The sequence below is a fragment of the Sorex araneus genome, chromosome 6 (assembly GCF_027595985.1).
Source record: "Sorex araneus isolate mSorAra2 chromosome 6, mSorAra2.pri, whole genome shotgun sequence".
NCBI lineage: Eukaryota > Metazoa > Chordata > Mammalia > Eulipotyphla > Soricidae > Sorex > Sorex araneus.
In genome coordinates this window covers 46,645,538-46,672,320 of record NC_073307.1, presented here as the reverse complement: position 1 = coordinate 46,672,320, position 26,783 = coordinate 46,645,538, and the positions used below count along the sequence as shown (strand labels likewise).

At 49.9% G+C, this 26,783-nt stretch overlaps 1 protein-coding gene and 1 long non-coding RNA gene across 5 annotated transcripts in view; one reads left to right on the top strand and one right to left on the bottom strand.

The window, feature by feature from the left end:
• Positions 1-21,128, bottom strand: part of ABLIM3 (actin binding LIM protein family member 3) — a 120,366-nt gene extending 99,238 nt beyond the window's left edge. The window contains exons 1-2 of one of the 4 annotated variants that reach the window (XM_055143184.1): positions 20,965-21,128; positions 20,515-20,617 (exon numbers count right to left, since the gene is read on the bottom strand). In XM_055143184.1, coding sequence (XP_054999159.1) covers positions 20,515-20,527 — 13 coding nt within the window. In that variant the 5' untranslated portion in view covers positions 20,528-20,617; positions 20,965-21,128. Of the gene's footprint in view, positions 1-20,514; positions 20,905-20,964 lie in introns of those variants that run through there. The other 3 variants (XM_055143185.1, XM_055143182.1, XM_055143183.1) reach the window with 3 other exon arrangements.
• A 151-nt stretch (positions 21,129-21,279) lies between these two features.
• LOC129405778 (uncharacterized) lies at positions 21,280-24,816 on the top strand. The gene is made up of 3 exons (XR_008630769.1): positions 21,280-21,418; positions 21,692-21,837; positions 23,410-24,816. It is a non-coding gene; the product is annotated as an uncharacterized LOC129405778 (long non-coding RNA).
• The last annotated feature ends 1,967 nt before the right edge of the window (positions 24,817-26,783 follow it).

Genomic DNA, 26,783 nt, shown 5'->3' with positions numbered 1-26,783 from the left:
GCTTCTCCCCTGTTTCTATGTGGCAGAGAGTTTCAACAGAGCTGGCTCTAAGTTCATCTTCTCAGGTGAACTTTGGCTCTCAGCATTTCCCCATCACACTGAGAGGTTGCAGAAGTCAAAGGAATGAGGGTCACAAACTCATTCCAGCTGTAAAACAGAAGGTTGCAGAGCTGTAGTGGGCTAGGAGTGGTGGGTGTGCCCGGTGCCGCCTCTCCTGGAGCCAGTACAAGGAGAGAGAAATAGCCTCCAAAGGCAGTGAGGTCCCAACCCCCACCGCACCAAAAAAGTTTGATTATTTGAGGGTTGCTGAGGGAGGGAAAGGGCCCCATGACAGAGCAGCAGGCTGGCAAGAGCGGCATACAAGAGATATGGAGACGGACGAAAGCGTTCCTTCTTTCACTGGCACCTGAACCCTGGTTAGGCATAGGGAGACCCCAGAGCCGAAAAATTACTGCCGCTACTTAGCTGCTTCTGCCTCTTGTCAATCTGGAGCCACCCTCTGAATGTCCAGCTCCAGCCTCACAGAGGTCAGGTGACATGGCTGTACAGTGTGTCACGGCATAAGAGCTGCATCCTGTTTTTTTTCTTCAGTCCAAAAGCTGGTTTATAACCTCTCATCCTGTGTGTAATTGGCACATGGTATACGTCTGCTCGTCTCTCCACTTATAAGGTAAACAAAGCGGCGATGTATTCAACAGTGGCATATGGAGACACATTTGTCTTCTTGCACATTCTGAGCAGGAGCCTAGAATTCTCGATGCCCTCACAGCGCGTTGTTGGTATGTGCAAACAAACCCTTACAGACCACTTGTGGCAGAGGGGAGGATGGCTCAAAGGGCTGGCGCTGGTTTGCCAGAATAACACGGTCTTTTGAGCATTGCAGGGATTGGCCTGGAGGGCTGCTGGGTGTGGCCCTCAAACTGAAACACAATCAGCCAATCAAGACCCCTCGCTCAATTCTACCCTTAGTGGGTGATGAGTGGCGATCACCAACTGATGTCTGCAGGAAATACCACGCGCCTGGTCTTGGCACTGTGATACACCTGGGTAATTTAGATTTGGGACCTTAAAGCACGTGGAACAATGGTCAGATGCTTCAAAGAGAAGGGATATTGAAAGCATGCCACGGATCTGAAGACGGTGCGGAGCCGTGAAGGGAACACATCTATGAGTGAGGCAGGGGGAGATGCATCAGATCACAAAACCAGCGAGAGTCCCACAGACTCTCTGGACACAGAAAACTCAATTTTCCCTATACCGTCACACACAAAAAAATGTGTGTGAATTTGGACCATTCAATTTTTTTACCTTTTGATTAAATGATATGGATTAATTGTTTAATTTTTAGTTAGACACTGTGGTTTACAAAACTGCTAATAATAGTTTCAGGAGGTCAATGTTCCAACTTCAAACCCACCACCAGGATCTGCGTCTTTCCCAATGACCCCTCTCCCCACCCATTTCCCTAGCAAACTCATATTTTCAGAACTCATTTTTAGTACTTACAGTTTTTACTTATGGTTTGGATTCCACTCTTAGACTAGTGTTGACACTCATGGTTTTGATATAGTTACTCATCTCTACACCACTGAAATATCCAAGACAAGTGCCTTATGTTATCACCACAGTCTATTCCATTTTAATGTACAGTCATGAGTATTCCATATCTCCAAATCTTGCAGCAAAGCCTGTTTTATAATCTTAAAGTAAAATAAAAATTTTAAAGTAACACTGGCGCATTAAACATGTTTCTATGGGGCTGGAGCAAGAGTATAGCGGGTAGGGCAATTACCTTGCTTGCAGTCAACTCAGGTTTGATCCCTGGCATCCCACTTGGTCCTCTGAGCCTGTCAGGAGTGATCTGAGTACAGAGCCAGGAGTAAGCCTTGAGCACCACAGGGTGCAGGCACCCCCCCACCTCAGGGGAAAAAAACACCCAAATTAAGTTTTATGTAATGGTTACATCTCACTGTTTTTGAAAAAAAATTGGCATGAAATTCACAAGAATTATGTGGTGAAATATAGTAAGTCATATCACAGCCTTCCTAAAGACAAGACGCTCTTAAGGTTTCTCTGAGTCCCTTATACAAAAAGCTACATGATGACTTTGCCCTGGTATGACCTGGCCCCAAGCAACAAGCCCTGAGTCAGAACAAATAGATGACAAAGTCCACATGTTAAAACGAGTGCTCATGAGGACAGTTATTTATTTGGCAATATTTATTGGATCATCTCTATGTGCTCAAACTGGGGCTACACAGTAGTCTTTTAGAGTTTATAAGTCCATGGGGATGATATACAGTGCATAGAACAAATAAATAGGCATTATGACAAGGTGTGGCAATGAACAGGGGTGGAGGCAAACTGAAGGTGAAGCATCTTGGTGGCAGGAGGGACACCATTCATGGAAAAGCCAGCAAGAACAATGTACTGGAGAGAATGGTACATGCAAAGGTCCTGAGACTGGAAAGCACTCAGCAAGTTCAAGGAATGCAGTGCAGCTGGGACATTAGAGTTTCAGACCTGCAGAGTATGTTGGAGAGGAGGCACTGGAACTCTAGCAAAAGGGGAAATTTACCAAGTGCTTTATCAGGTGTTATTCCAGTGAAAACTCTTCACTTTGAGATAGGCAAGGATGGTAGGAGGGGCTCACTGAACTCAGAGAGGTCAGAGAGACAGCAGAGCTAGACTTCGAGTTGGCCCTTTTGCTGAGCAGCCTAGGGCCCTCTGAATATCTGAAAGAATTCAGATAAGTAATATGTATGACAAAACTTACAAAGATTTTCTAATTTACAGACAATTAAACATACTTAGCTCTTAAATATGTAGGCAAATGTAACAAGAACTGATGCAAGCAGTATCTCAGTCAAGACAGTGTACATTTTCATCATTCTAAACAAGTTGCTCTAACCTTTTGCAATCAAATACTCTTTCTCCTCAACCAGAGGCAAACTTTAGAATTTACATCTTCAGAGACTGTTATTGCTCTGAACATCATACAATGGATTCAGCCTGTCTTCCTTTTTGTTTTCTTGTTTTGGGACACACCCAGTGGTGTTCAGGGCTTACTCCTGGCTCTGTGCTCAGGAATTACTCCTAGAGGTCTCAGGGGCCCCATATGGGGTGTTGGGGATAGAACCCAGGATGGTCACGAGCAAGACAAGGCACCTATGCACCCACTATTGCTCTGGCTTTTTTTACATAGCAGGTTTGTGTGATTTATGAATGCTGTGGAAAATATCTACAAGTAGTTGGTGGTTTATGGCTGAGTAACATTCTATTACATAAACGTAAAACTATTTATATTACCATTAGACTATAGACAAGCACTCAGGTTGAGATATACCCAAACACTAGCTCTGAAATACTAGTAATGAGGCTTCCAGGAATGCTCTCTACAGATCTTTTTATGAATATATGCTTTCATAGTTCATGAGAAATTATCTAGGAGTAGAGTAAGTGGATCACATTGAGTTTATATGAAATCTAGTTTTCCACAAGTATACCATTTTAACATGCAGTCCTTTTTTTTTGAATGTATCTAAAACATGATCCTGCAATTCAACTTCTGGATTTATAACTAAAGGAATTTAGATGTATACCCAAGGGAAATAAAAACAGGAGTTGGATGAAATACATGTATACACTCTTATTGTTTATGGCAGCATATTCGTAATAGCTGAGATCTGGATACAATGCATATGCTCATCAATTTGTGAGTTACAAAAGGCAGAGTCAAACATTTAAAAGGTAGAGTCCATGCACATATCAGAATGTTATTGAGTCCTGAGGAAAGAGGCAATGCTGCCGTTTGAGAGCATGGACGCTTGTTCTCAGAGAGCTGAGAACTATATATCACTTTAACATAGAATACATTTTTTAAAAGCCAAACTAGAAGCAAATAAATCCAGAGTGAAAGTTATCCAGGGATGGGTGAGGGAATCTAGGCATGAAGATGTTTCAAGGCACAAACTTTGGGGAGTACTAAATAAGCCAAAGAGATCAAACGGACAGTGTTTCTGAGTGTGAACATGATAATAGTGTGCTGAGTGCACAGTATGGACACACTGTATGTCACGAAGTCACAATGGAAGCCATCACACTATATAAAAGGAGCAAAGTGACACACTGTATACCTTCCATTCACATGGTGACATATCAAATTTCCCCGGTAAAAATGGAAAAAGGAACCTACACTTCCCTATTAGTGTTATGAAATACCCGTTGTATGCTCATTAATCATTTGGAAGTGCTCTTTTGTGAAGTATATGTTAGAAATTCTAGTCCAATTTTGCTTTAAATAATTTTTTATTCTAAGAGGTCACTGCAATACTTCCAATAGTCTCTGTTTTCCATAGAAATTATAGTTCTAGCTTGTGGTTTATTTAATTCTACAATATACCTCAAATTATTATATATGGTTATTGACGACAGCGGACAGTCTTGAGAAGTATAAGAAATCCTTTAATTCTATTTTACTTATCATTGTGACATACCTTGCCAAGAGTCAAGTACACACATCTGGAATGTCAAGCTCACATTTCTTACATGTGCATAATCCTTACAACCACTTCTGGGTCATTTTGAGGCTCCTTTTTTTTCTTTTTTGGCTTTTTGGGTCACACCCGGAAATTCACAGGGGTTAATTCTGGCTATGCACTCAGGAATCACCCATGGTGGTGCTCAGGGGATCATATGGGATGCTGGGAATCGAACCCGGGTCAGCCGCGTACAAGGCAAATGCCCTACCCACTGTGCTATTGCTCCAGCCCCCTGGAGACTCCTTTTTAATATAAAAAATATTTGTCAGTCTTGCTATACTAATATTGCATTTTGGTTATATTTATGGTAGCCTTTTGCCATGTTTCATTTTCTTTAACTTATGCATTCTGTTCAGAATATTGTGAATTTGAAGCATGGTATGCACACACAGATTTGTGAACTCTGGCAATAATTCTCTGGTTTTCAGGGGACTGTGGCTCGCAACTTGGTAATACCTGCTGACGCTTTGTCCCTGTCTGCAAGAAGCTTCTGGTCTAAAGTGTGCTAGGGTTCCGAAAGATGCGATATATGCAGTAATTCAAGACTTGATTCATTGCCCAGTGGGAGAAACGATTTTTTAAAAAAGTGTCTCAGTTAGAATCATTCCCATATAAATTCACAGAAACACAACTGAAACTAATTTAAGCAGAAAAGGAACTTTTGCAACTATGAGATCTGGGGGTGCCTCTGGCTTCCGGTCTGGCCTGTGTCAAGCAGAACAGTTTTCTCTTATTTACCCTCATATTTTTGCCATATAAAGGACCAGAATGGACACTGGAACCCCCTAGACCAGTGTTTCTCAAAGTGGGTGCAACTTCCTTCCAAGGGACACTAAAATGTTCCATGGCTGGTGGTAGTAAAAGGGGGTGGTGAGCCAAATAAGTTTGGGAAACTTAGCCCTTTTGGAGGGCGCAGGAGACACATCCAGAAGTGCTCGGGGCTTACTCCTGGCTTTGTATTCAGGGATCATTCCTGGCGGGGGGACCATATAGGGTGCCAGGGAATGAACCCAGTTGACCATGTGCAAGGAGGTACCTTACCTGCTGTACTATCTCTCCGGCCCTTGGCACCTCAATTCTAAATCTCGCTCCTTAGTTGACAACCCCACTGGAATGAACCCTTTTTGACAGTATCTCACTCTTCCAGTCCAGAGATTACTCTGCCTCGTCTATCTTGGGTCTAATGTTGAGGAGGACCAAATTCTCGGCTAGACAAACTCACATACTATCCCCTAGAGGAAGGGCGAACACTGCCATTAATACATGATTAATACTACATGCAGGAGCGGGGAGTTCTTGCAAAGAATCAGAACGAAGTATTACCAACGGGCCAGGCAGACAACTGGCTTCTGTATTTCATTACATGGGAATGTGGGCAGTGAATAGGCAATGAGAACAAGGAAGCAAAGCTAGACGAGACTTTGTTTGGAATATTAAAGCCCAAGTCCTGTCTGTCTTTTCCCGAGGGTCAGTTGAGCACTCTTCTTGTAGCCAAGAGTTACTGAACAGCCTGACATTTAGTGACCAGCAGGAAAGAGCCCAATCACAGCTATGAATGGGATGAAGACATGAAAAGAGACAGGGTGTGTTGGGTATGAGTGCCACAAAGAGCGGGGAGAGCGGGCTCAGCTGTCCCTCTCACATTTGGAAGGCAGCTATGCTCACCACTATACCACCAACGCTCTCACATTTGGAGTAAAGGTCTCATGTATTGTTGGAAGGATAGATGAGATAAGGAAGAGGCACCTTCTCATGTCATTCTTCAATGTGATCTCGTAGTTGAAGTTGACCTCCAGGGTCATAGAGCAGAGGGGTTGGCAAACTGGCCCATGAATCAAATGACTCAGTGCCTTTATTTATTTATTTTTGCAATTAAAATGCCTTACCTATCTGATGGCTGGAGTGATAGCCCAGCGGGTAGGGCATTTGCCTTGCATGTGTCCGACCCGGGTTTGATTCCTCCACCCCTCTCAGAGAGCCGGCAAGCTACCAAGAGTATTTTGCCTACTGTTCACAATAGCCAAAATCTGAAAACAACCCGAGTGCCCTAAAACAGATGAATGGTTAAAGAAACTTTGGTACATCTACACAATGGAATACTATGCAGCTGTTAGGAGAGACAAAGTCATGAAATTTGCTTATAAATAGATGAACATGGAGAGTATCATGCTAAGTTAAATGAGTCAGAAATAGAGGGACAGACATAGAAGGACTGCACTCATTTGTGGAGTGTAGGGTAGAATCACATGAGGCTGACACCCAAGGACAGTAGATACAAGGGCCAGGGGGATTGCCCCATAGATGGAAGACTGCTTCATGAGCGGAGGGGAGAAGGCAGATGGAATAGAGAAGGGATCACTAAGAAAATGATGGCTGGAGGAACCAGCTGGGATGGGAGATGCATGCAGAAAGTAGATAATGGAACAAACATGATGACCTCTCAGTGTCTGTGTTGCAAGCTATAATGCCCAAAAGTAAAGAGAGAGCATGGGGAATATTGTCTGCCTTAGAGGCAGGGGGAGCGTTGGAAAGGGAGGGTATACCCGGGATATTGGTGGTGGGGAATGTGCACTGGTACTTTAGAATATGGATTGGCATGTAACAAAGCACTTTCCATAACAACAGCTAAATTAAAGTCCCAGGTTGTTAATACTTATCTCTATTCATCTTCCTCCATGGAATGATCAAGGGGTTACTATGTTCTGCCCATACAATGTGCTGATTAATTTGTATATTTCAAGGGGTTTCCCCAATACGCTCACACGTATTTCATTACTTTATCACGATGAACCATCACAGAGTGTTTTGTAGGCAGGGTGCCAAGCATCTTGCACACACCCCCTCACTCCGTGCTCCCTTCTTATTCCCAACTTGAGATGAAACTGAAGCTTTCAGGGCTAAAGCAAGTAACTGCACAGCTCGCAAGTGGCCCGGCTGGAATCTGAAGCCAGGCAGGGTGACCCCCACGTCCCAAGTGTTTATCAAAGACACTATCTGGGCGTCTCGATGTGGTCAGTAACCTAGTTTTCAAAGTATCCGTTTGCACAGTCCCAGATATAAGGCTCAGATAACAGCCTGTCTGTGGGCATGAGGGCAGTCACACCTGCTTGGGCACACAGTGGGGCAGCACCCGCCCGGCTCTGCACCCTGCGCCTGCCCACTCACACTTCACCGCTCCACATCCCTGGCTCCCCAGGCCTCAGGCATCCATCAGGCCCGGTTGCCTGGGAGACTGGCCTAAATAATGCATGGCTCAGGTTGGGTCACGGCTTGGCTGCCAACCTCTTACGGCTCCTCCTTGGCCAGAGAATGTTTCAAGTGTTCTAGAGTCTGGCATTTAAAAGTCCCCACGACTCGACTCTCACCCAGTGCCTGCCTTCCTCCTCACTGTCCCCCTACTTATCTTCTAGACCTTGGGATTCCTGAACTGTTGTGAGTGGAAACATTCAGCTTATTGCACGCTCCGGCCCAGCCAAGAGCCCGCATTCAGGAGTTGCATAACAAGGAGTGGTCGCTTCTTGTTTGAGCAGCCAATGAAGGAGCCAACTGAAATTTCCTCCATTCTGTGTGCTCCTGCCCCGGGTCCAGGCTGGATGCACCTTCTCCCATAGTCTTCCCAGGGCTTCCAAGGGACCTGGCCGGTCCCATCCCCTCTCTGTGGATCCTTTTCACACCCATGATAGTGTCCTTCCATCAGTCAGAAGTTCATGGCGGCCCCTTGTGGTGCTGGAAGGGGGCACTCTGAGGCCAGATCTCTGCCGTGTAGGGTCCCAGGAGGGGCGCACACCAGCACAGCGTGGGGCTGCCTTTCCGAGCCTGTGGGTGGGCAGGGAGTGCTGGGATGTCCAACGGGAGACCAACACCAACTGCTCATGCTCCTGTGACTTCCATATTAGTGACTTCAAAGGTGAAAATTTTCCCTCATGTAAAAGGGGGCCATCAGCTCCCCCTTGTCAATATCACTGATTTGAACATTCATTCAAGGCTTGTTGGAAGCTAACTGGGGGCCAAGGACCACTTTTTGGAACTCTTTTCTCCTCATTCAAAGCTGGATCATATTGACACCCACATCCGGAATCTTCCAGGAGGGGCGAGTGAGTACATGTCTGGGCAACTCTTGGATCGGGCAGGGACATAGTAGATAATCAACAAATGTGAGCATTGCCAGTGCCTGTTGGACTGTGCAGGCACCACGATGCCTGTGGAGGACTCAGGGCGAATGAGACAGGCTGGGCATAGGGCCGCCATGTCTACGGTGGGAAAGCAGCCGCACACAAGGATGAACAAAAGTACCACCGAGGTACTTCTGTGAAGGATGGGGAGAAACATCACCCAGGCAGCTTCTTTGAGATTGAGACAGGGAAGGCTTGGGTAGGATTGTTGCAAAGATGCAGCAAGTAATAAAAGCAAATGTCTGCACTTGGGTGTAGCCTTTTATTCTGAAATGCTACTTCCCAGGCCCCTTCTCCCACATGCCAGGGCTTCCAAGCTATCTCTATGCCTTTGCAAAGCACAATTTATGGCCCCTCAAGGCTGCTGCACCGTATCATCCTGGCTTCACGGGCACTCCTCCTTCCAGAACGGCACGCGCTGACTGTGAAAATATCTAATTTTACGGTTGCCTGACATCGTCCTTGGATGGGCAGAGGCCGCATCCTTGTGCAGTTCTCCTTCGTTTCAAAGAGCAGGGACAGAGCCGGGCTGTCCACCCCCCAGCCTGGCGTGCTGGGAGCAGCTTGCTGCGGGAAGAGTGGCACTCGGCGGAGTGCACTTCAGGTGCTTAAAATAGACCTACTGTGTCATTAGGCGACTTCGAAGCCAGTCATTTGAGCGGGCTCTGCTGGTGCCGGGGAGGGCAAGGGATAAACAAGCCCTGGAGAAAGACCCGTGTGGTGCACGGCACCAGGAAGATGTGAGGAGGAGGCTTTGGAAAGGATGCCAACAGCAGAGTGGAACCCTGCCAGGAGAGGGGCTGGGCTGTGGCCGGCACATAGCAATGACCGCGGCACTGTGCTTCTCAACGTTGGGCCCATCTGCACCCCTGGTCTGGCTGGTGTGACCATACTGCACGACCAGCACCTGCTTTGTGCGAAATCGTTCAAGAGTTACCTGTACTTTCAGCGGCTCACAAAACAGCAGGTGGGGCTGGGCCACCCCCAGTCCCTCTGCTCCTCCCTCTCACTCACAGGCCTTGCTGCTTCCCCACTCCTGGCCCTCTTTGCTGCCTCGCGCCCACTCACCACTCTCTACCCTGGAGGCAAGACTTCACCCACAGTCGAGTTCTGCAGAGTGGTGTTGTGTCTGCCTCCTCTCCCAGAGATGCCGGCAATCGCCCTAGGGCACAGCCCACACTGTCCCCTGCCTCCCGCAAACTGGCACCAGCCACCTTCCCCAGCTTTCCACGCCTGTGGCTGTCCTGCCCAAGACCTTGGAAAAAGGTATGACAGGTACAAAGAGGAAGAGGTCAGGTCATGTCGAGGCAGTGCAGATGACCAGGTGATCTTGACCGAACTCACAGGAAGGAGGAAATGGGGGGAATATCAAAAAGGACACCCCAATCTGGGGATGTAGCTTAATGGCAGGGAATGTGCTCTTGTGCTCTGTGCAGTTAGACACTGGTTCAGTTCTTTTTTTTCCTTGCTTTTTGGGTCACACCTGGCGATGCACAAGAGTTACTCTTGGCTCTGCACTCAGGAATCACCTCTGGCAGTGCTCAGGGGACCATATGGGATGCTGGGAATTGAACCCAGGTTGGCCACGTGCAAGGCAAACGCCTTACCTGCTGTGCTATTGCTCCAGCTCCTAGTTCAGTTCTTAAATATATATATATATATATATATAATTTTTATTTATTTAATTTGAATTTTTTTATTGCGTTTTGGTCACACCCAGTGATGCAGAGGGGTTACTCCTGGCTCATGCACTCAGGAATTACTCCTGGTGGTGATGGGGGACCATATGGGATGCTAGGAATTGAACCCGGGTCGGCTGCGTGCAAGGAAAACGCCCTACCCATTGTGCTATGGCTCCAGCCCCACTGGTTCAGTTCTTGCATGCATGCATGCATGCATGCACGCACGTGTGTGCACACACACACACATGCACACACACACTCATACATACATACCCTCCTTCCTTTCTAATCATTAACGTTGGTGATTCGGTACGTAGAAGTTAAACCAACTGGGATCATCAGAAAATGGTGTAGTTTTCTTTCTTTCAAAAAGGTAATATGCTTATTATATTTTATGCTGAATTTGAAGAGACTGAAATTCAAGGTGGGCCTCTTGACAGATGGTCAGAGAAACTAACCCAGAGTTTAATGGAGTTCTTTATTATAAGGGAAAAAAGGAGGAACTTTTCATCACTGAATTGATTCATCAAATAGCTTTTGGGCATCTATTATATGTCAGCCCCTGTGCTTTGTTTTCTATGTTATTGGCCAGCCTGTTTTCTTCCAGAGGATGAATAAATATCTGTCCTCCACTGAAGAATGAAGCTGGCACCACTGGCATTCTGTCTTTCTCCCATGAGGAGAGTCCCAGGGTGGCAGGGGAGGTGGAGACAGCTATAGGGCCTGGCACTAGCCCTGCCTTGGGAGCACCTGCATGGACCTTTGCATAAAGTGCCCCTCACTCCTCATCATCTGGTTGAGGCAGGGGGCATGTGGCAGAATAACCTCTGCCACTGCACTCTCCTGGGTCAAGATGGGTCTCCGAGCAGGCGGGGGCATCCAGACAGCCTCCCGCACTCTGGGCCTGTCCCTCTTTAGGGTGCTCCTGGAAACAAAGCTGCCTGAGGAGTGAGGGCAGGGTCTATCTGCCCAACTCTCCGCCCTGTGTTTTCCTCTCACCAGGGGGTGCCATCTCCTCTGGGAGCCAGGGGGCCTGGAGAGACACGGGGACATAACGGGATTTCATCCCCTTTTGGAGGACTAGCTGGTATCCATCGGCCACGGACTCTATACAGGGACTCTCCCATGACACACCGGGGCTCCCCAGCTCTGCGTGAGGATGCACTTCTCCGTGTTGTTTCTACTGCTCCTCCAGCGAAGGAGGCAAGAGCTCAAAGGTGCCGAGGTCACAGAGGCACTCTCAAGTCCTGTGTGACTGGATGGGGAGAGCAGGGAGCCCTGAGGGCTGTCATGTCAGTGGATGCAGACAGGAGTACAATTGGATGGCCACTCCCTCCTTTTTTGTGGTCAGTATTTATTTATTAAACTTTTTAATTGAATCACTGTGAAATAGACCACTGAAAAGCTATTCATGATTGGATTCCAGTCATACAGTATTCCAACATCCATCCCTCTACCAGTGTACATTTTGTGTATGGGCTCTTTTTAAATTTTTTTAATAATTTTTTTAATATTGTTTTTTTGGGCCACACCCACCTGGGTTCAGGGGTTACTCCTGATTCTGCACTCAGGAATTACTCTTGGAGGTGCTCAGCGCACCATATGGGATGCCAGGGATTGAATCTGGGTCAGCTGCAGGCAGAGATGGCCCCTTACCTGTTCTAACACTCCATAAAGGGGAGTGTTAGAACAGGTAAGGGGCCATCTTATTTGTTTATTTATTTATTTATTTATTTATTTACCTGTTCTAACACTCCATAAAGCGAGGAGTTTATTTGTTTATTTATTTATTCATTCATTTATTTATTTATTTATTTATTTATTTATTTACCTGTTCTAACACTCCATAAAGGGGAGTGTTAGAACAGGTAAGGGCCATCTTATTTGTTTATTTATTTATTTAAGTAAATAAATAAATAAATGAAGCTTAAATTCCCAATCTCCCAATGGTGGCAAATAATTCTACTATGCAAAGCTGCTGCAAATGAAACACGTCCCATCATGCTGGCCACCAAGGGGTCCAGGTGGCTGGACCATGTGATCCCCAGAGGCCAGGGCCATGCCTCCCACTTCATGCCTGGGCACATCAGGAGGTTGGCAAGTATTTGTCGAGAACAATCCAGTTCTTCTTCCTCAGACTGGCCATTCCCAGAGTCTGGGCAGATGGAAGGCACCAGTCACACCCCTGGCCCTCAGTCCTTTTACCTCACTGAAACAAACACTAATGACCAACAGGGGGTGGGAGGGGTAGGGGGTGCGCCCTGCAAAGACACACACCCACAATAGCAAGAAACCGCCTTCTCCCTCCTGGGAGCCTCCAGCTGTGTCTAGGCCCGGCCAAGGTTGGTCAAAGATGAGTGCAAGCATCAAAAGTAGACCAGTCCCTGTGTGATGGGTCAATGACTATGGGCATTATGATAGTGATATAAAAACAGGAGCTCCAGGAACACCAAATATTTAGGGAAATGTCTCCCCTTTCCCCTGCAGGATGTCTCCTCCTCGAGGAATCCCCTCCCGGTTATGGGTGGGCCAGCTTCACCCCCAGTTTCTGTGCTGGAGTCCCAACCCCAGTGTCTCAGAACTGTGACAGTGTTTGCAGAGGCAGGAAGGGAGAGAGTGAGTAAAGGAGGAGTCCCAGGTCAGACCCTGAGCTTCCAGTCCTCCGAGGGAACCAATCCTAGTGACACCCCCAGTTAAAACATCTGCCTCCAGAGCCGTGGACCCAGGCCTTCCTGATATCTGGGGCACCCGCTCCCGGAGATATTGCTATGCCAGCCCTATACACTATATTTTTGTTTCATATATGCCAGACACTATTTTATGCAAACCACAACAATGAACTTAGTTAATCTTTATGACAATGCAATGAGAGAGGCACCATTATCACAACTCCTGTGATTATCATTCAACCGAGAAACTGAGGCCTGTTACACACGGCAAGTAACAGGCAGGACTAGAGTCTGAACCCCGGTATGCAGGTGGTAAAGGACCAAGAATCCATGACCCTTCTCTCCTCCCTCTCATCACACACCCAATCCATCTTTGGGAAAGGTTAACTTCATGAAAGGGGTCCTGAAGGCACAACAGAAATGACTTTAAAAGAAACATTTACTTAAAAACACCTCCCTGAAGGCTTTCTTCCACAGAAGAGCTAATAAGTGGAGAAGGCAGAAACTGTAATTGCTTTATGGAGTCTTTTTGGTAGCCTTCGTAAGTGACCTCTTTCTTCTTTCCAAAGTTTTTTGCATTAGCCAAGCAGTTTAAATTTGTGCCCCTAAGACCATGAGTGAGGAACAGCCACACTGTTTTCTCCCACATGGACTGGAGGTATAGTTGTTACTAATTCAGTTCCCTTTCTGCGTGTCTGATTATTTGTTCAGCTTCTGAAGAATGCAATGGGGTGCGGGATGATTTCTTTGGCGCCCTGAAAAATTCCAGTCTGTACCTGAAAGGATGACAGGGAATAATCTAGCTGTCAGACAGCCTCACAATACGAAGGAGCTTACACACCTCTGACCATTTTCCATCCTTTCCCATGGAGCTCACAAACTCTGGCTATCAGCCAGGGGCTGACCATTCACCACAACAGATTTTATCTCGGCAAAATAAAGCTTCTGCCCAGATCGGAAAGCTGGAGTTCAAATTTGAGATCACTTCCTTTATGTAGTACAAGTACTTCTGAAATTGCATTGTGGTTTTCAGAGTCCTGTTAGATTCATTTGGGAGGGGAGTCTTGAAAAAAAAAAATCGCTCCTGATGGTTTTCCGCTATCCCCCTCCCTCCACCCTGCCCCCATCGCCTTGGCTTCAATAATCCTCTGTCAACAACTGCTTCATTCATTTGGGAAGCTCTGTTTGGGAAACATCTCTCTTTTCTTTTTCTTTTTTGTTTGTGGGCCACACCCGGCAGTGCTCAGGGGCTAGTCCTGGCTCCATATTCAGGGACCAACCCTGGCGGTGCTGGGGCACCATATGGGTGGCTGTAGATCCAACCTGGGTGTGCCACATGCAGGGCCAGCCCCTTCCCTGCCCTGCGATTATTCTAGTCCAGTATCTCCATCTTCATAAAGTACACAGTCATCACGATTTTATGTGTTTTGCAGTTAGAATTTCTTTTCTGGGAAGGGGGCTCCCAAGAAGTGCTCGGAAGCCTAGTGGCCCGGCTGGTGATTCCTGGCCAACCGGAGCAGTGGTTCAATGCCAGGAAGTGGCACCGCACCAGTTCAGCAGTGCCTGGGATACCCGGGGGTATGGGTGGGGATTAAACCAGGGCTGGCCCAGACAGGCATGTGCCTTAACCCCAGTGCTCTGTCTCTGGTCCCTGAACTTAGAATTTCTTTAGAGGGCCTCTTAGTAACCTCGTGCTGATAGTAGAGCTGAAAGTTAGCAGTTTGATCATCTGGTGTCATGGGCTTTTTTGGGGAGCTGGTAGGGGGCTCCAAAGCAGTGCTCGGGTTCCCCTGGGGATCACTTCTACGAAACTCGTCCAAAGACCAGGAGGCAGCTCAATGTCACAGTCTAAGGATGCAGAGGTGGGCGCTGGCCCTGTGGTTTGGGGCTCACCAGGGCTACACACAGCGGTGCTTAGAGTTCTGGGTGGTGCTTGCTAAGCCTCTGCCTGCTGAGCCATCCTCCAGCCCTGCTCTTGTGCCCAGTGCTCTGTCCTTGCCTCTGAATCCCCACTCTCCCAGAACTCGGCTGTGCCCTTCCTAACCATCCGGGGCCATCAACCACTTTCTCTGCTCTCTGGCTCCTGTTGACTCTGTGAAAGGAGAGAGTAGATGGAGGGAAGTCAGGATATTTATTTCCGGTCCCTTCCTTGGGGTGTTGCCCTGGACTGGCTCCCTGGAGGGCAGGGTCACTGGCCTGACCCCAATGGCCTGCTGGCTCTCTGGGTTTCTTGTTTTGTCCCCCAGGCCAACAGGCAGGGCGAGGGTGGGGGTGGGGCCTGTAGAGACCAGGCTCTCAGGGGAGTTGTCCAGGCTGCAGAGGCTGTTTCCATGCTCTGCTCACATCCTTCTGGGGATTCCTCTTTCTAGATCCCCTCAAATCTGTTCCCGGCCAGCACTCGACCCCTTTTCTCCTTCCTGGAAAACCTAGTAGGTGCTAGGTAAAACACATTTTATTTTCTAAAGTCTCTTCCCCCTAATTTTCATTCTGACAATCATTAAAATCTCAGCCTCTTAGTGAGTTTTTAATTGAAATATTGAATGTAATAAAAGAAAAGTGAAATTTATCAGCTATACAGGCGGGGTGGGGGGCTGGGAAGGTAGGGGGGTTGGGGGGAGGTTTACTGTGATTCTTGGTGGTGGAATATGTGCACTGGTGAAGGGATGGGTATTCGAGCATTGTATGACTGAGACTTAAACCTGAAAGCTTTGTAACTTTCCACATGGTGATTCAATAAAAAAAATAAATTAAAAAAAAATCTCAGCCTCTTATGAAGTGTGTGTGTGTGTGTGTGTGTGTGTGTGTGTGTGTGTGTGTGTGTGTGTGTGTGTGTGTGTGTGTGTTAGGTTCAGGGCTCAGAAGCTTAATATTCAGAGGTTACCCTGGGTGATGTTCAGGAAACATGTGGCGTGGAGATGGAACCCATAAGCACGGCAGGTGCTCAGCCCTTGAAGCCATCTGTCTTCGACCTGGATCCTAAATTTTCATCCTCCCCCTTTCCACCCATGTGATGTAAAATACTGGCTTAGTAATCCTCCTAAAGCCTCTGGAAAGCCTTGATTTCCCAGAAAAGCAGGCTAGTTTCAACCACTGGGGTTGGCAAATCTACCAGAACTCTGCTGTTCTCAACAGCCAATTCACCTTCAGATTCCTTTCTGCTCCCTACAACCCAAGGCCAGAGCATGTTTCATCATTTGCCTTAACCATCGTGACAACCACACTCACTGGCATTACTGCTCACACACAAGCGCGGTACAGTTCAGGCCAGAAATCTATCCATCCTGTCCAAGGCCACAGAGAGAGATAAGAGATAACGACAGTTTCAGGAGATTATGACACCTTCACATTTCCTACCCCCCCAGCGTGGCTCCTGTTTATCCCATGCTGCTGCTGTGGGGATCAGATACCCTCAGTTGAACTTGAACTTGCCTATCTTGAACCAAACAAAAGTCAAATCCTTAGCAGGCGCATCCATCAGCAAGACCAATGAAGGAAACCAAAAGCACAAACACAAATACTACAGTAACCATGTTGCTGCAACGACAATAGAATAAAGACAATAGTAACAAAAGGAGGTGCCATGGCCCATTCAATCCTTTTTTAAGTCCAAGACAGGAGCTGGAGGGCAGGTAGGAGCTTCTTAGAGGAGGGGGATGGCCACTAGTGTCACCAGATGTGGTAGGTGCATCTCAAGGACACCCAGAGTTTTTCTGAACTGGCAGTTCAGACCCGTGGGAGTGGCCTTCCAGGGGACACAGAGCTGGTGGTGCTTAGGGCCTCGGAACTGTCTGCTCTATTCCGACTCCCTTGTCTTGGACCCAGGAACTGGGGTGCTTCTGGAGCCAACCTGGGAATAGGCGACACAGTGACTTTCTGCCTTAGAAGAGGCTCTTTTGGGGGTGGCTCCTGCAGTCCCTAGAGACTATAATCATGCCGGATGGGGCTCAACTCCCTCTGGGTGAGCCCCAAAGGAGGTGGTCAGGAAAGTGGCCTGGGCCCTCGCAAATGAGTGTGCAGTGATGGGACAAGACTTGGGGGTCCAGGCTTCTGCATCTCCAAAGGATGTAGGGAGAAAGGGCAGGAGGAAGGGCAGAAGGGAAGTGTTCTGGACCCCGAGGGTGGAATGGACGGATGCACTGAGAACTGCAGGGCACCTCGAGGCCTCCTGAGGGCTCTCTGGGGGAAATGGGGTTCACACTCAGTATACAGCGGGCTGGAGAGAATGACGGAAGCACAGGGAACAGAAAAGGAAGGGTTGCAGGTGGGTCAGGAGCAAATCAAAGACAGCACCCAGAAAGGAGAGTGGGGAGGATTTAGGCAGGGGACGGTGGGGTGGGAGGCCCAGCCCACTGGGGCATGGTGGATCCTGCTGCTCTTTCCCTTCCATTCCCCAGAGTCCTTCACGCACGGAGTGTGGCACTTGGCCTGGGTCCAAGTCCCTGGAGTGCGGGTTATCTTCATGCTGGTGCTGCCTTGTTCTCTCCAAAGGGAGCCTCCCAAGCCGCTGTGGTCTCTGAGGGCCAGAACCCCTGCTGACCTCCACCCAGGCCTGCCCGACCACCTGCTACTTCCCCTGCCCCAGGGTGCCTGCTCTGGGGTACACTTGAGCTCAGTTGGCTTTCAGAAGCCCGGGGTCTTGGGGGAACTGAAATTCATACGAAGCTTTGAACCAGCATTCTTTGTGTGTGTATGGAGGGGGCGGGGGGCACGCCTGGCAGTGCTCAAGGTTTACTCCTGGCGCTAGGCTCAGGGATTGCTCCTGGCAGGACTTGGGGAGCCATAAGGGGATCAACACTGGTTCAGCAGAGTCCCAGACAATCACTTCATGCCCGTCTGAGACCTGAGCTTCTCACCCATCATAACCACTGACCAACGTTTCCCAAGCTAGTTCCCACGTTTCTCTCATCCTGGAAATCCTGCTTTGGTGTTCTACTCGGCTGGTGACGGTGTGACAGCCTAGAGGTTGTGTTCCCTGCTAGCTAAAGTCACAAGGTCAACAATGACAAGAGCCAGCATGCCCACACATGCCCACAACACGGCCCGAGCACCATGGCTGTCAGCACCCGGCTATGTCCTGCGTCCCATGTGGCGGTCACACTCAGCTCCATTTCACCGGAGGAATGTAAAAGACAGCACGACCAATTTGCAGATGAGACCGACCACCCAGGCTGAAAGGCCACACCAGGGGTAAGTGACATAAATGACAAGGGAAGACTGGAGCCCAGGACACTGATTCCTGGTCTGATGACCAGTTCTGACCCAATGCCCCCGAGAGACATCCATCCAGAGGAAGAGACCAGGAGTTGAACAAAGAGCTCACACTTGCCCTGGTTTGGGGGTGACACGTGAGCTGGGGTCAGGAACACCCATACTATGGGAAAGGTTGTGTTAGCCGAATACCTTTCATCATCCAGAACTTAACTGCCGCAGGGGAAGAAGCACAGATTAGCAACAAGTTTGCGGTGATAAAACCTGGAATGAAAATACCCTTCGCAGGGGTTGGATGTGAAGGCTGGGCTGCCTGTCCACGCTCACTGTGGAGCACTGTGGCCGAGGGAGAGCAGGGACCCAGGAAATGGAAGAGAAAGAAAAACTGATTTCACTTTTGACAGGAGGATGGAGTTAAGGCTCTCATGCCCCGGAGGAGAGGAGCACTATGCTCAGACCCGTGTCCCCAAGGACCGTCCACCAGAAGCGGAGCCGTGACCTGGAGGCCTGGTTGCTCTGTACGGAGTGAGGGTTGTGAGGACCTGGGCGAGGATGGGGTTTCCCTCTTCAGTTTGACCCCAGGGAGCCCTTCCTCGTATGGACACCCCTGGGTCTCCCCCATCTACCCCTACTTACTCTGTTTGTCTTCTGCTAGCCCTGTAACATGAACCCTTCCTCCCTACTTGGAAAAAGTGTGCCAGGTTTCATCTTTTTGCGGCATTCAGTGAAGTACTCTTCCTTCCTTTCTTTTTTAAAGAAGAAAATGGGAAAAGTTCCGTAGGATTGTAGGATTGCAGACAGTAACGGGCAGATTCAGTTAGCCTGCTACCCAATTTCTGAATTCCTTGAATAAAAGAAACGAGTCATCTCCATTATCCAGAGATATAGAACTCTGGAAGGAACGGGTGTTATCTCCCCTACAGATGATGAAAGACGGCAGGGGTGGGGGGGCTGGTGGGGGGAAGGGGACAGCTTTCCGAGGCAAACCCACAGCTCACTAGGGGACAGGGTCTTCAGGTTTTGCTCTTTCCCCCAGTCCGGTGTGAAAGCAACATGTCACTCCTGACTGCCAGGACCAAGAGGCAACATTCTTTGGCTGCAAGAGACAGGAGTCCAGCCAACCCCACTTGCTTAGCTGAGCTCTGTAATCCACAGAGGAAGACAGAGAGATGAGTCATACAAACACATAGTAAATAAATATATTTCATCTCATCTCCACCGCTGTCTCCCACTTTCCTCCCCTCACACTGACAGACTTGAAATGGGGGTGGGGCGGGGAGGAGAGAGGAGGTGAGGGTGGATAGACAGTCTCCAGAAGGTTCTGAATTTCAGCTTTTTTTTTTTTTTCGGAAGAAACATCTAGATTATTAGGAGTCTCCAGTTGAACCCGTTGGAGCTTGCAGGTGAGCAATCTCGTACTCCAATGCCAATTTGATGGCAAAGTCACAGACCCAGGGGCCAACTGTTCGTGGAGCGCCTCCACTGTCCACCCCACCTGCTGCAGAAGCACCTAAGCCCCGCTCAGCTGGGAGCAGAGGGCGCCGGGGAACCCAGGCCGAGCCAGGGCTGACCATGCCCAGAAGCAGAAAACCAGCGCGAATCGCTGCCATTCAGAGCAACGGAGGCCGAGCCCAGGGCCAAACGTCTCTTCTGGCCTCTACAAAAGCAGCTGTGGCCTCCAGCACGTCAGAACCCGGTGGCTCAAGGCCCTCTCTCTCTTTTCTAGATCTCAAGAGACCCCTGATCCGCGGCGCACGAGGGGGGCTAGTTGAACACCCCCAGACCCCAAGCTGGCTTCTTCAGGATCTGTGGATCAAACCGTTCCTTCCCATCCCCACACTGACCCACCGCCTCTCCCACCAGCCTGGGGGACCAGCCGCTCCCACCCTGGCTCCCGGGCTGGGAGCAGGAGGTCTCCCAGGGCCCCAGCAGACAATGGCCACCCCGCTGCTGCTGCTGCTGCTTCAGCCTTGCAGGCTCTACTAGGAGGAGGCAGGCAGCTTCCCCAGAGGCAGGTGGCGCGGGACTGGGACGTGCCCCTGGCTGGCTCTGCTGTGAGGTGCATGCATGCCTCTGCTGGCGGTGGGGGGCCGCAGACAGTGCCCCCCACGGGGCCGGGAGCCACGCGTGCGTGCACCCAGGTGCCAGGCTGCCTTCCTCCTGGCTGGCAGCAGCCCGGGCGCCGCTTGGGCACCTCCGCCCCCAACCCGTTCCCATGGCGAGGCCAGGAGGACCCACTTACTGCTCGTGTTCATGGTGATGTCTCGGCAGCCGCTCCTTCTTCATTCGATCCGGAGGCCCCGGCTGCTTTTCGGATCTTCCGATCTGCCGGCCTCACTCATCACCTGGGGGGTGGGGGGTGAAAAGGCAGCCCTGTATCCTCAGGTGCTCTCTCTCGCTCTCTCCCTGGGCTGTCGTCCCCTCTCGTCCCGGCGGTGGCCGCCGGCCTGGCCCCGGGGAGAGGACTACCAGGCGCAGGTGAGGGCAGGAAGGAGGCGGCGGCCGGGCGGGCAGGGGCGCGCGGGACCGCGGCCCCCTGGCCCCGATGCCCGGGCACAAGCGGCGGCGCAGGTCCCCGCGCGGCGCACCCCGACCAGGTCCGCCCGCGCCCCGGGAGCCCGAAGGGGGTGTGGACCCCGGGGAGGCAGGGCGGGGGCCGCGCGTCCCCGCCCGCCGCCGCCGCGCCACCCACCTGGCGGCCGCGTCGGGAGCCACAGGCCCCTGGCCGCTGCCCCGGGCTCATGGATCCCGCGCGTGGCCGGCGCGCTCGGAGGCCCAGGCGAGCGGAGCGGCCCGGCACAGCTCGCCATCCATGATGCGGCCGCGCGGGCCACTCGCCGCTGCCCCCTGCTGGACGCGCCGCCGCGCCGCCAGGCCCCGCCCTGCGCCGGCGGCTCCCAGCACCGCCGGGGTGGCACCTGCATGCCAGGGACCCCGGGGTGCGGGTATGAAGGGGGGGGGGATGAGGGTGGGCGGGGGGCGCGCAGAGGGGCACGTGTGTTGAGCGCTTGTCTCCCCCTCCCCGCTCCCTGCCTCGCCACGGGGACCTCTGATGGGAGAAGAAGACCAGGCCGGCCTGGGAGTTTCTGCTCCCAGCTCTGCCCTGACCTGACAGCGTCAGCGTCGGCGGGGTGGTCCAGTAGCAGGTCAGGGCGCTCTTACACGCGGTCCTCCTTAAGTGCAGAGGGTGGCGGCCCGGCACGGGGATGGAGGCCTGAGCGCTTCCTCCAGTCTGGTGTGTCCTTGCCTCCCTCGTCGTGCCCATATCTCGGATTCATTCCTTAAAACCGCTCTCCTCCCACCGGGCATGTTAGCTCTCATGCAAGACCAGGTTTTGGCAGTGGGGGTTGCCACGGGTTCCCTGATACCTAGGATGGTACCTGCTGCGGTTGTAGACATCCAGAAGCATTTGTTGGCAGGAGGCTGCGGGCCTTCTCGGAATCGATCTAGAACTGTGCGGTTCTCGGAGCAGATGGTCTAGGAAGCCCCACGGCGATCCCCTCCGCCGGGACACACAGCAGGAGTGTGGCTGCGGGACTCAGCCCCACTGGGTCACCCAGTGCTGGTATGATCAACAACTCTTGTCCCAAAGAGCTCGAACAAGTTCTGTATTCTGATTTTGGAGAATCGTGATTCGTCCAGTGGGTGTGGTGATTTGCATGACCCCGATTCTTGGCCCTGTCACCTTCTCAACCTAATTCATGGTCACTGAAGCGAGAGCCTGAGGGGACACGGGATCTCTGCATGCCCAGTGACTCTGATGAAGCATAAGCAGAATTAAAACGCTCACTCCCAGGTCACACACAAGGAACGTGGTGTAGAGAGACAGTCTCTGCTCTGTGACACAGCCTCTCCCGGCACAACTGGATCCCGTGTCTCGCTTTGACCATGGTCCTGCGTGCCAATGCCCCAGAGTGCCAGTGTTTATCTCAAAGCCTGTTTGGGCTTTAAAAATGGGTGGAAAAGAATGACAGGGCTCGTAACTTCAAGGTATGATGGTGGTGAAGGAAACTTCAGAAAAATTAAAAGGCATTTTGGTTGCTTATTAGGGTGTTTCTCTTTTTCCATTGAAGAGTGACTATCCTAACCCCCCAGTGATTCCCAAAATTTCATTCTTTATAATAGCCACCAGACACAGTGGCAAACACGGGCTTCAAGGCTCCTCCTGGTTGCTTTGCACTTTCATCAAGTATCGTAGGTGACTCTGAGACTGGCCTTTCCTTCCAAGATGGTCAGTGGTCTCCAAAGCTTTGGAAGCATAGTAAGTTATTAATAAATATTGAATAAATCCAAAAGATTTCCTTTTGATGACCCCCTACACTTTCAGATTGATAGTTGTATTTCATCCCCAAGTTGTATGGAATTTGCTAAATCCAAATGCTTGGGGAAAAAAGAATTATTTCTGGGGGAAGTTCAGGTAAATCAATTATGTATGATTAAATTTTACTCGGTTATTACCTGATGCCTTAATGTTCAGAAACTTGCAGCCCATAGAATGTAAGTTAGAAAAGCCCAACGTCCATTCATTCATTCATTCATTCATTCATTCATTCATTCATTCATTCACCCAACTGTCTCTTCTTGAATGTCCATGTTATGCAAGATCCTGTGCATTCTACTAGAGGCACAGAGGTGAATAAAACCAATAAGATCTGTACCCTCCTAGGGTATAATCCCTATTTGGTGTTGGTGGGGTGGGCGTAGAAAATAATTAACTAGACCAAGTATTAAGTAATACCAGGGTGAGTTGGTGAAACACTGATTTTAGTCTGCCTCACTTTCAGTTTTATTTGTCACTTAATATTTGTGTATGTGGCCTTGGACAAGATAACTTCACATCCATCATTTATAAAATAGGTGTCACATAGTATTCTGGCTCATTTTCAGTTTTATCTGTCACTTACTATTTGTGTGTGTGACTTAGGACAATATAACTTTACATTCCTCATCTGTAAAATGGGCGTCACATACCGGAAGGCTTGTTGTACGTATTTCAATACTCTGTGTGATTCCTTGTACACATTTCAATACTCTGTGTGATTCCTAGCAAGTGAAGACTTGTTGTATGCTAATTATCGGTATCATCCCTTCCTTAAACTGACTGTCAGATTAGCCCTGTCATTTTCTACTTCTGCAGACCTGTGGAACTTGCCTGTAGCGCGCTGGTTATGAAAACACACCTCGGAATTTTCCACCTACCGGGAACTGGACTGACCAGGCCTTTTGGTCCAGGTTCTGTGTCCTGCTGTGTGCCCTGAACCCTGCTCATCTGAGAGACCTCGGAACCTCGGACCATCGGAAGGCCACAAATAGCCGTTTCTGGGCAAGCAATCTTATTTTCCATGCGTAATATAAGGAGAGGAAGAAAAGAGTTAAGAGGAGCCAAAAAAGCTTTCCCCGTGAGGATACCCACAACAATCGGAGGCGGCGGGAAAGGCAGGGAGGAAGCAGGGGTGGACCCGGCTGTGAAAGTGATCAGGGAAGCCGGATCTGGCTGGGTCCTGGCAACCAAGCACCAAGCAGAGAGCCGCGGGCGGATCCTTTTGTTTGGTAGCTTGTTTTGAACATTGAGACTCCAGAAGGGAGATAAACAAGTCTCTCTCTCTCTCTCTCTCTCTCTCTCTCTCTCTCTCTCTCTCTCTCTCTCTCTCTCTCTCTCTCTCTCTCTCTCTCGGAGGCAGGCCATGCTCCGGGGTGTCGGAAACCAGGTGGTGAAACCATCAGAGTCAGAATTTCCACCTTCCTGAAGCGGGGGGACAGGGAAAGCAGCATCAGACTGGCTTCCTGTGGGGTGTCCCCACCACGACCAATGGTCTCCAGACGTGCCCCCACCTCTCCCGATGTTCCCTTTCTCTCTGGGTTCCAGCCCTCCTCCCCACGCTGTCCCTTCACTTCGAGTACCGACCACCACAACACCAGCCTTTCTCTGAGATGTCGCCTCATCCAGTATCATCCTCTGCATCTCTACTCTGTTGCTTGCCCCTGGTCAGGCGCCCCCGGGGGCTGCTTCTCTCACCCATTCCCAACTGGGACAGAACTCTTTGTGCAGAATGCCGGGAAGACATGCTTTTGAGCTGAGACTTTCTGTGGGCCATAGCTGGACCCTGGACTATCCCACCAAAAAATCCGTTATGGAAGAATAACGTGCAATTGTCAGCAACATGAAACATCTGGTGTGTTACTAGGGGAAGACTTTCATGGCAAAGATAAGAAGATTTCAGAAAAAATACATGCAGTCTGTGTTCAGGATTAAAAAATGCAACATACTGAGTGTAAGAGAATATATAGAACATCTATATATAGAATGGGTATATAGTGTGTACATAGGATGTGATGTAAAATAGTTAAAGCTTTCATCCACAAATGAGGTTCCACTGAACACAGGAGCAGGAACAAGATCCGGACGGCACACCCCTAATTACCAAATCTGGAAGCAATGCACATGTTGGGATTATTTATCCTGTTTAGCAAAAGCAATTGGTGAAGTGCAAAGTGGGAGAGAGTAGGGCAGATGTTTATTTGAAAACGAGTTTTCTGTTTTTTTAAAGTTCATTCATTCACTCATTCATTTATTTACTCCAAAACTTTAAATTGCGTCTACTCAGGAACAGATATGATGCCTGGCAGACGCCTTAGGAGGAAGGGAAATAATCCATAAATAATCACACTGTTTTGTGATTGTAATCTGTCAAGTTATTGAAAAGGGAGCAGGAGGGCTGAGAAGGGCGTCTCCTTCCAGAGGAAACGTTTGAGCTGAGGCCCAGTGGTTCTGAGTTTGTTCTGGGACAGGGGACGGGAGGGTGCAGGACCAAACTGAGCAGTGTAAGAGGAGGTGAGTCTGGGGTTGATGGTGGATGGAGACTTGGGGGTTGGAGGTCAAGGGACTGGAGATGAAGGAACATTACAGGATGGATGGTCAGAGATTTTGCACACTATGCTGCCCAACAGGGCCACAGATCTGAGATGTTCCAGATGAGATTTCTCGATAGGTCAGACAGCTGAGTGATGTATGTGACCCTCTGGGCCTCTATTGGTTCCTCAGACAGGAGTTGCTGACAGCCCATTCCCGGTCACTGAGAGAGCCAGGACAAGGGCAGTGACCACAGAGGGTGGCCAGGGTCAGTATCATCAGCACCGTCCCCCCACCTCCATTTCCACACGTGTATGGCGGATCAGGTATTCTCAGTTCTAAGCATTTGAGTGTCCATGGCTGGAGTTTGGGGATGATCTGATCATTCTAGATCGATGCAGAGACTGGGTTTGGGGTCCAAGACCCAGAGTTGCATCCCCAGTAGGCTCGGGACTTTTTCATGATGCTCCCCCTACAGTCTCCTGCTGCCTGGTCCTCCCTGAACCCTGGGCAGAATTGGCAAAGCACAAGCTGCTTTTCTGGCTGTAGCAGCTGTGACAGAGTCAGGCTCTTCCTCTGTCCCTTACATTGTTCTATGGAAAAACATGTTTGAAAAGGAATCAAAGAACCCCTGAGGTCCTTGGGAAGCTTCGGGGAAAATGCAGGAACTGGCTGTGAGCTCAGAGTGTTGGGGGCAGCGGGGTTGGGGTAGGGGCTCCGGGCAGATCATCCCATGAGGGGATCTGCTGAGACCTCCTGTTCACATCTGAACCCCTCCAGCTCCCGGCCCCCTATAAACGAGTTCCTGACTATCTCCTGTCAGTGGGGAAGAAAGGTGCTGGGGAGGGGAGCTCTAAATGGAAATTTGGGAGGTCTACAAGCCAGATTCAGGTCTGTCATTCCCCTGGCCTGAACTGCTTGGGCTCATTTCTGAATGGGTAGATACCAATCCAGTCCTACCTTCCCATTGAACAGATCCAAAGACTGAGTCTTACACGTCATCATTCACCAATAATTTCTCTTCAGACTACAGTCCTGCTGAGGTATCCCCTTCTGCGGTGCTTCCCTCCAACACAGTGGGATATTTCCTCAAGGCTCCCTGAGCTGAACCAGCTGGAAAGCAGCCCCAGGGTCAGCGGAGAGGCAGCTTTGTCCCGCCCTCCTTTGGCTCCTGCTCAGAGGGAATCCCCGGCCGTGGAGGGAGGGTGTCCACATCCGGCACTTGGCACATGTGGGCTCCACCTGGATTGCCCTTCTCCCCTCTCTCTGCCAAGCTGGAACTGCCTCATTCTCTGGGTCTTAGCTTAATTGCCACCTCCCTCACGAAGCCTTCCCTGACCAACCAGCTAACGCATTCCAGAAAGTCCCTCTAATTGATGGGTGGAGTGTAGTCCTTTCGGCAACAGGGACTTACTCACCTTCTCCTAGAGAGCTCAGTGAAATGAATCCCCTCCCATCTCCCCCCAAGATTGAAATTTCCTCCTTCTTCACTCCAGGCTTTAAGACCTAAATTCTATCTCTGGGCATAGCCTTCCACACAATCCCTAACAATCAGGTGAGGACACCTGTCTCTCCTTGTTGGCAAGGATCACAAGCGTCTCCCTAGCCCAGGCCTGGAAAGTGCAGTGTTGGTTTGTGTGAGAAGGAACGTCTGGGAGCCA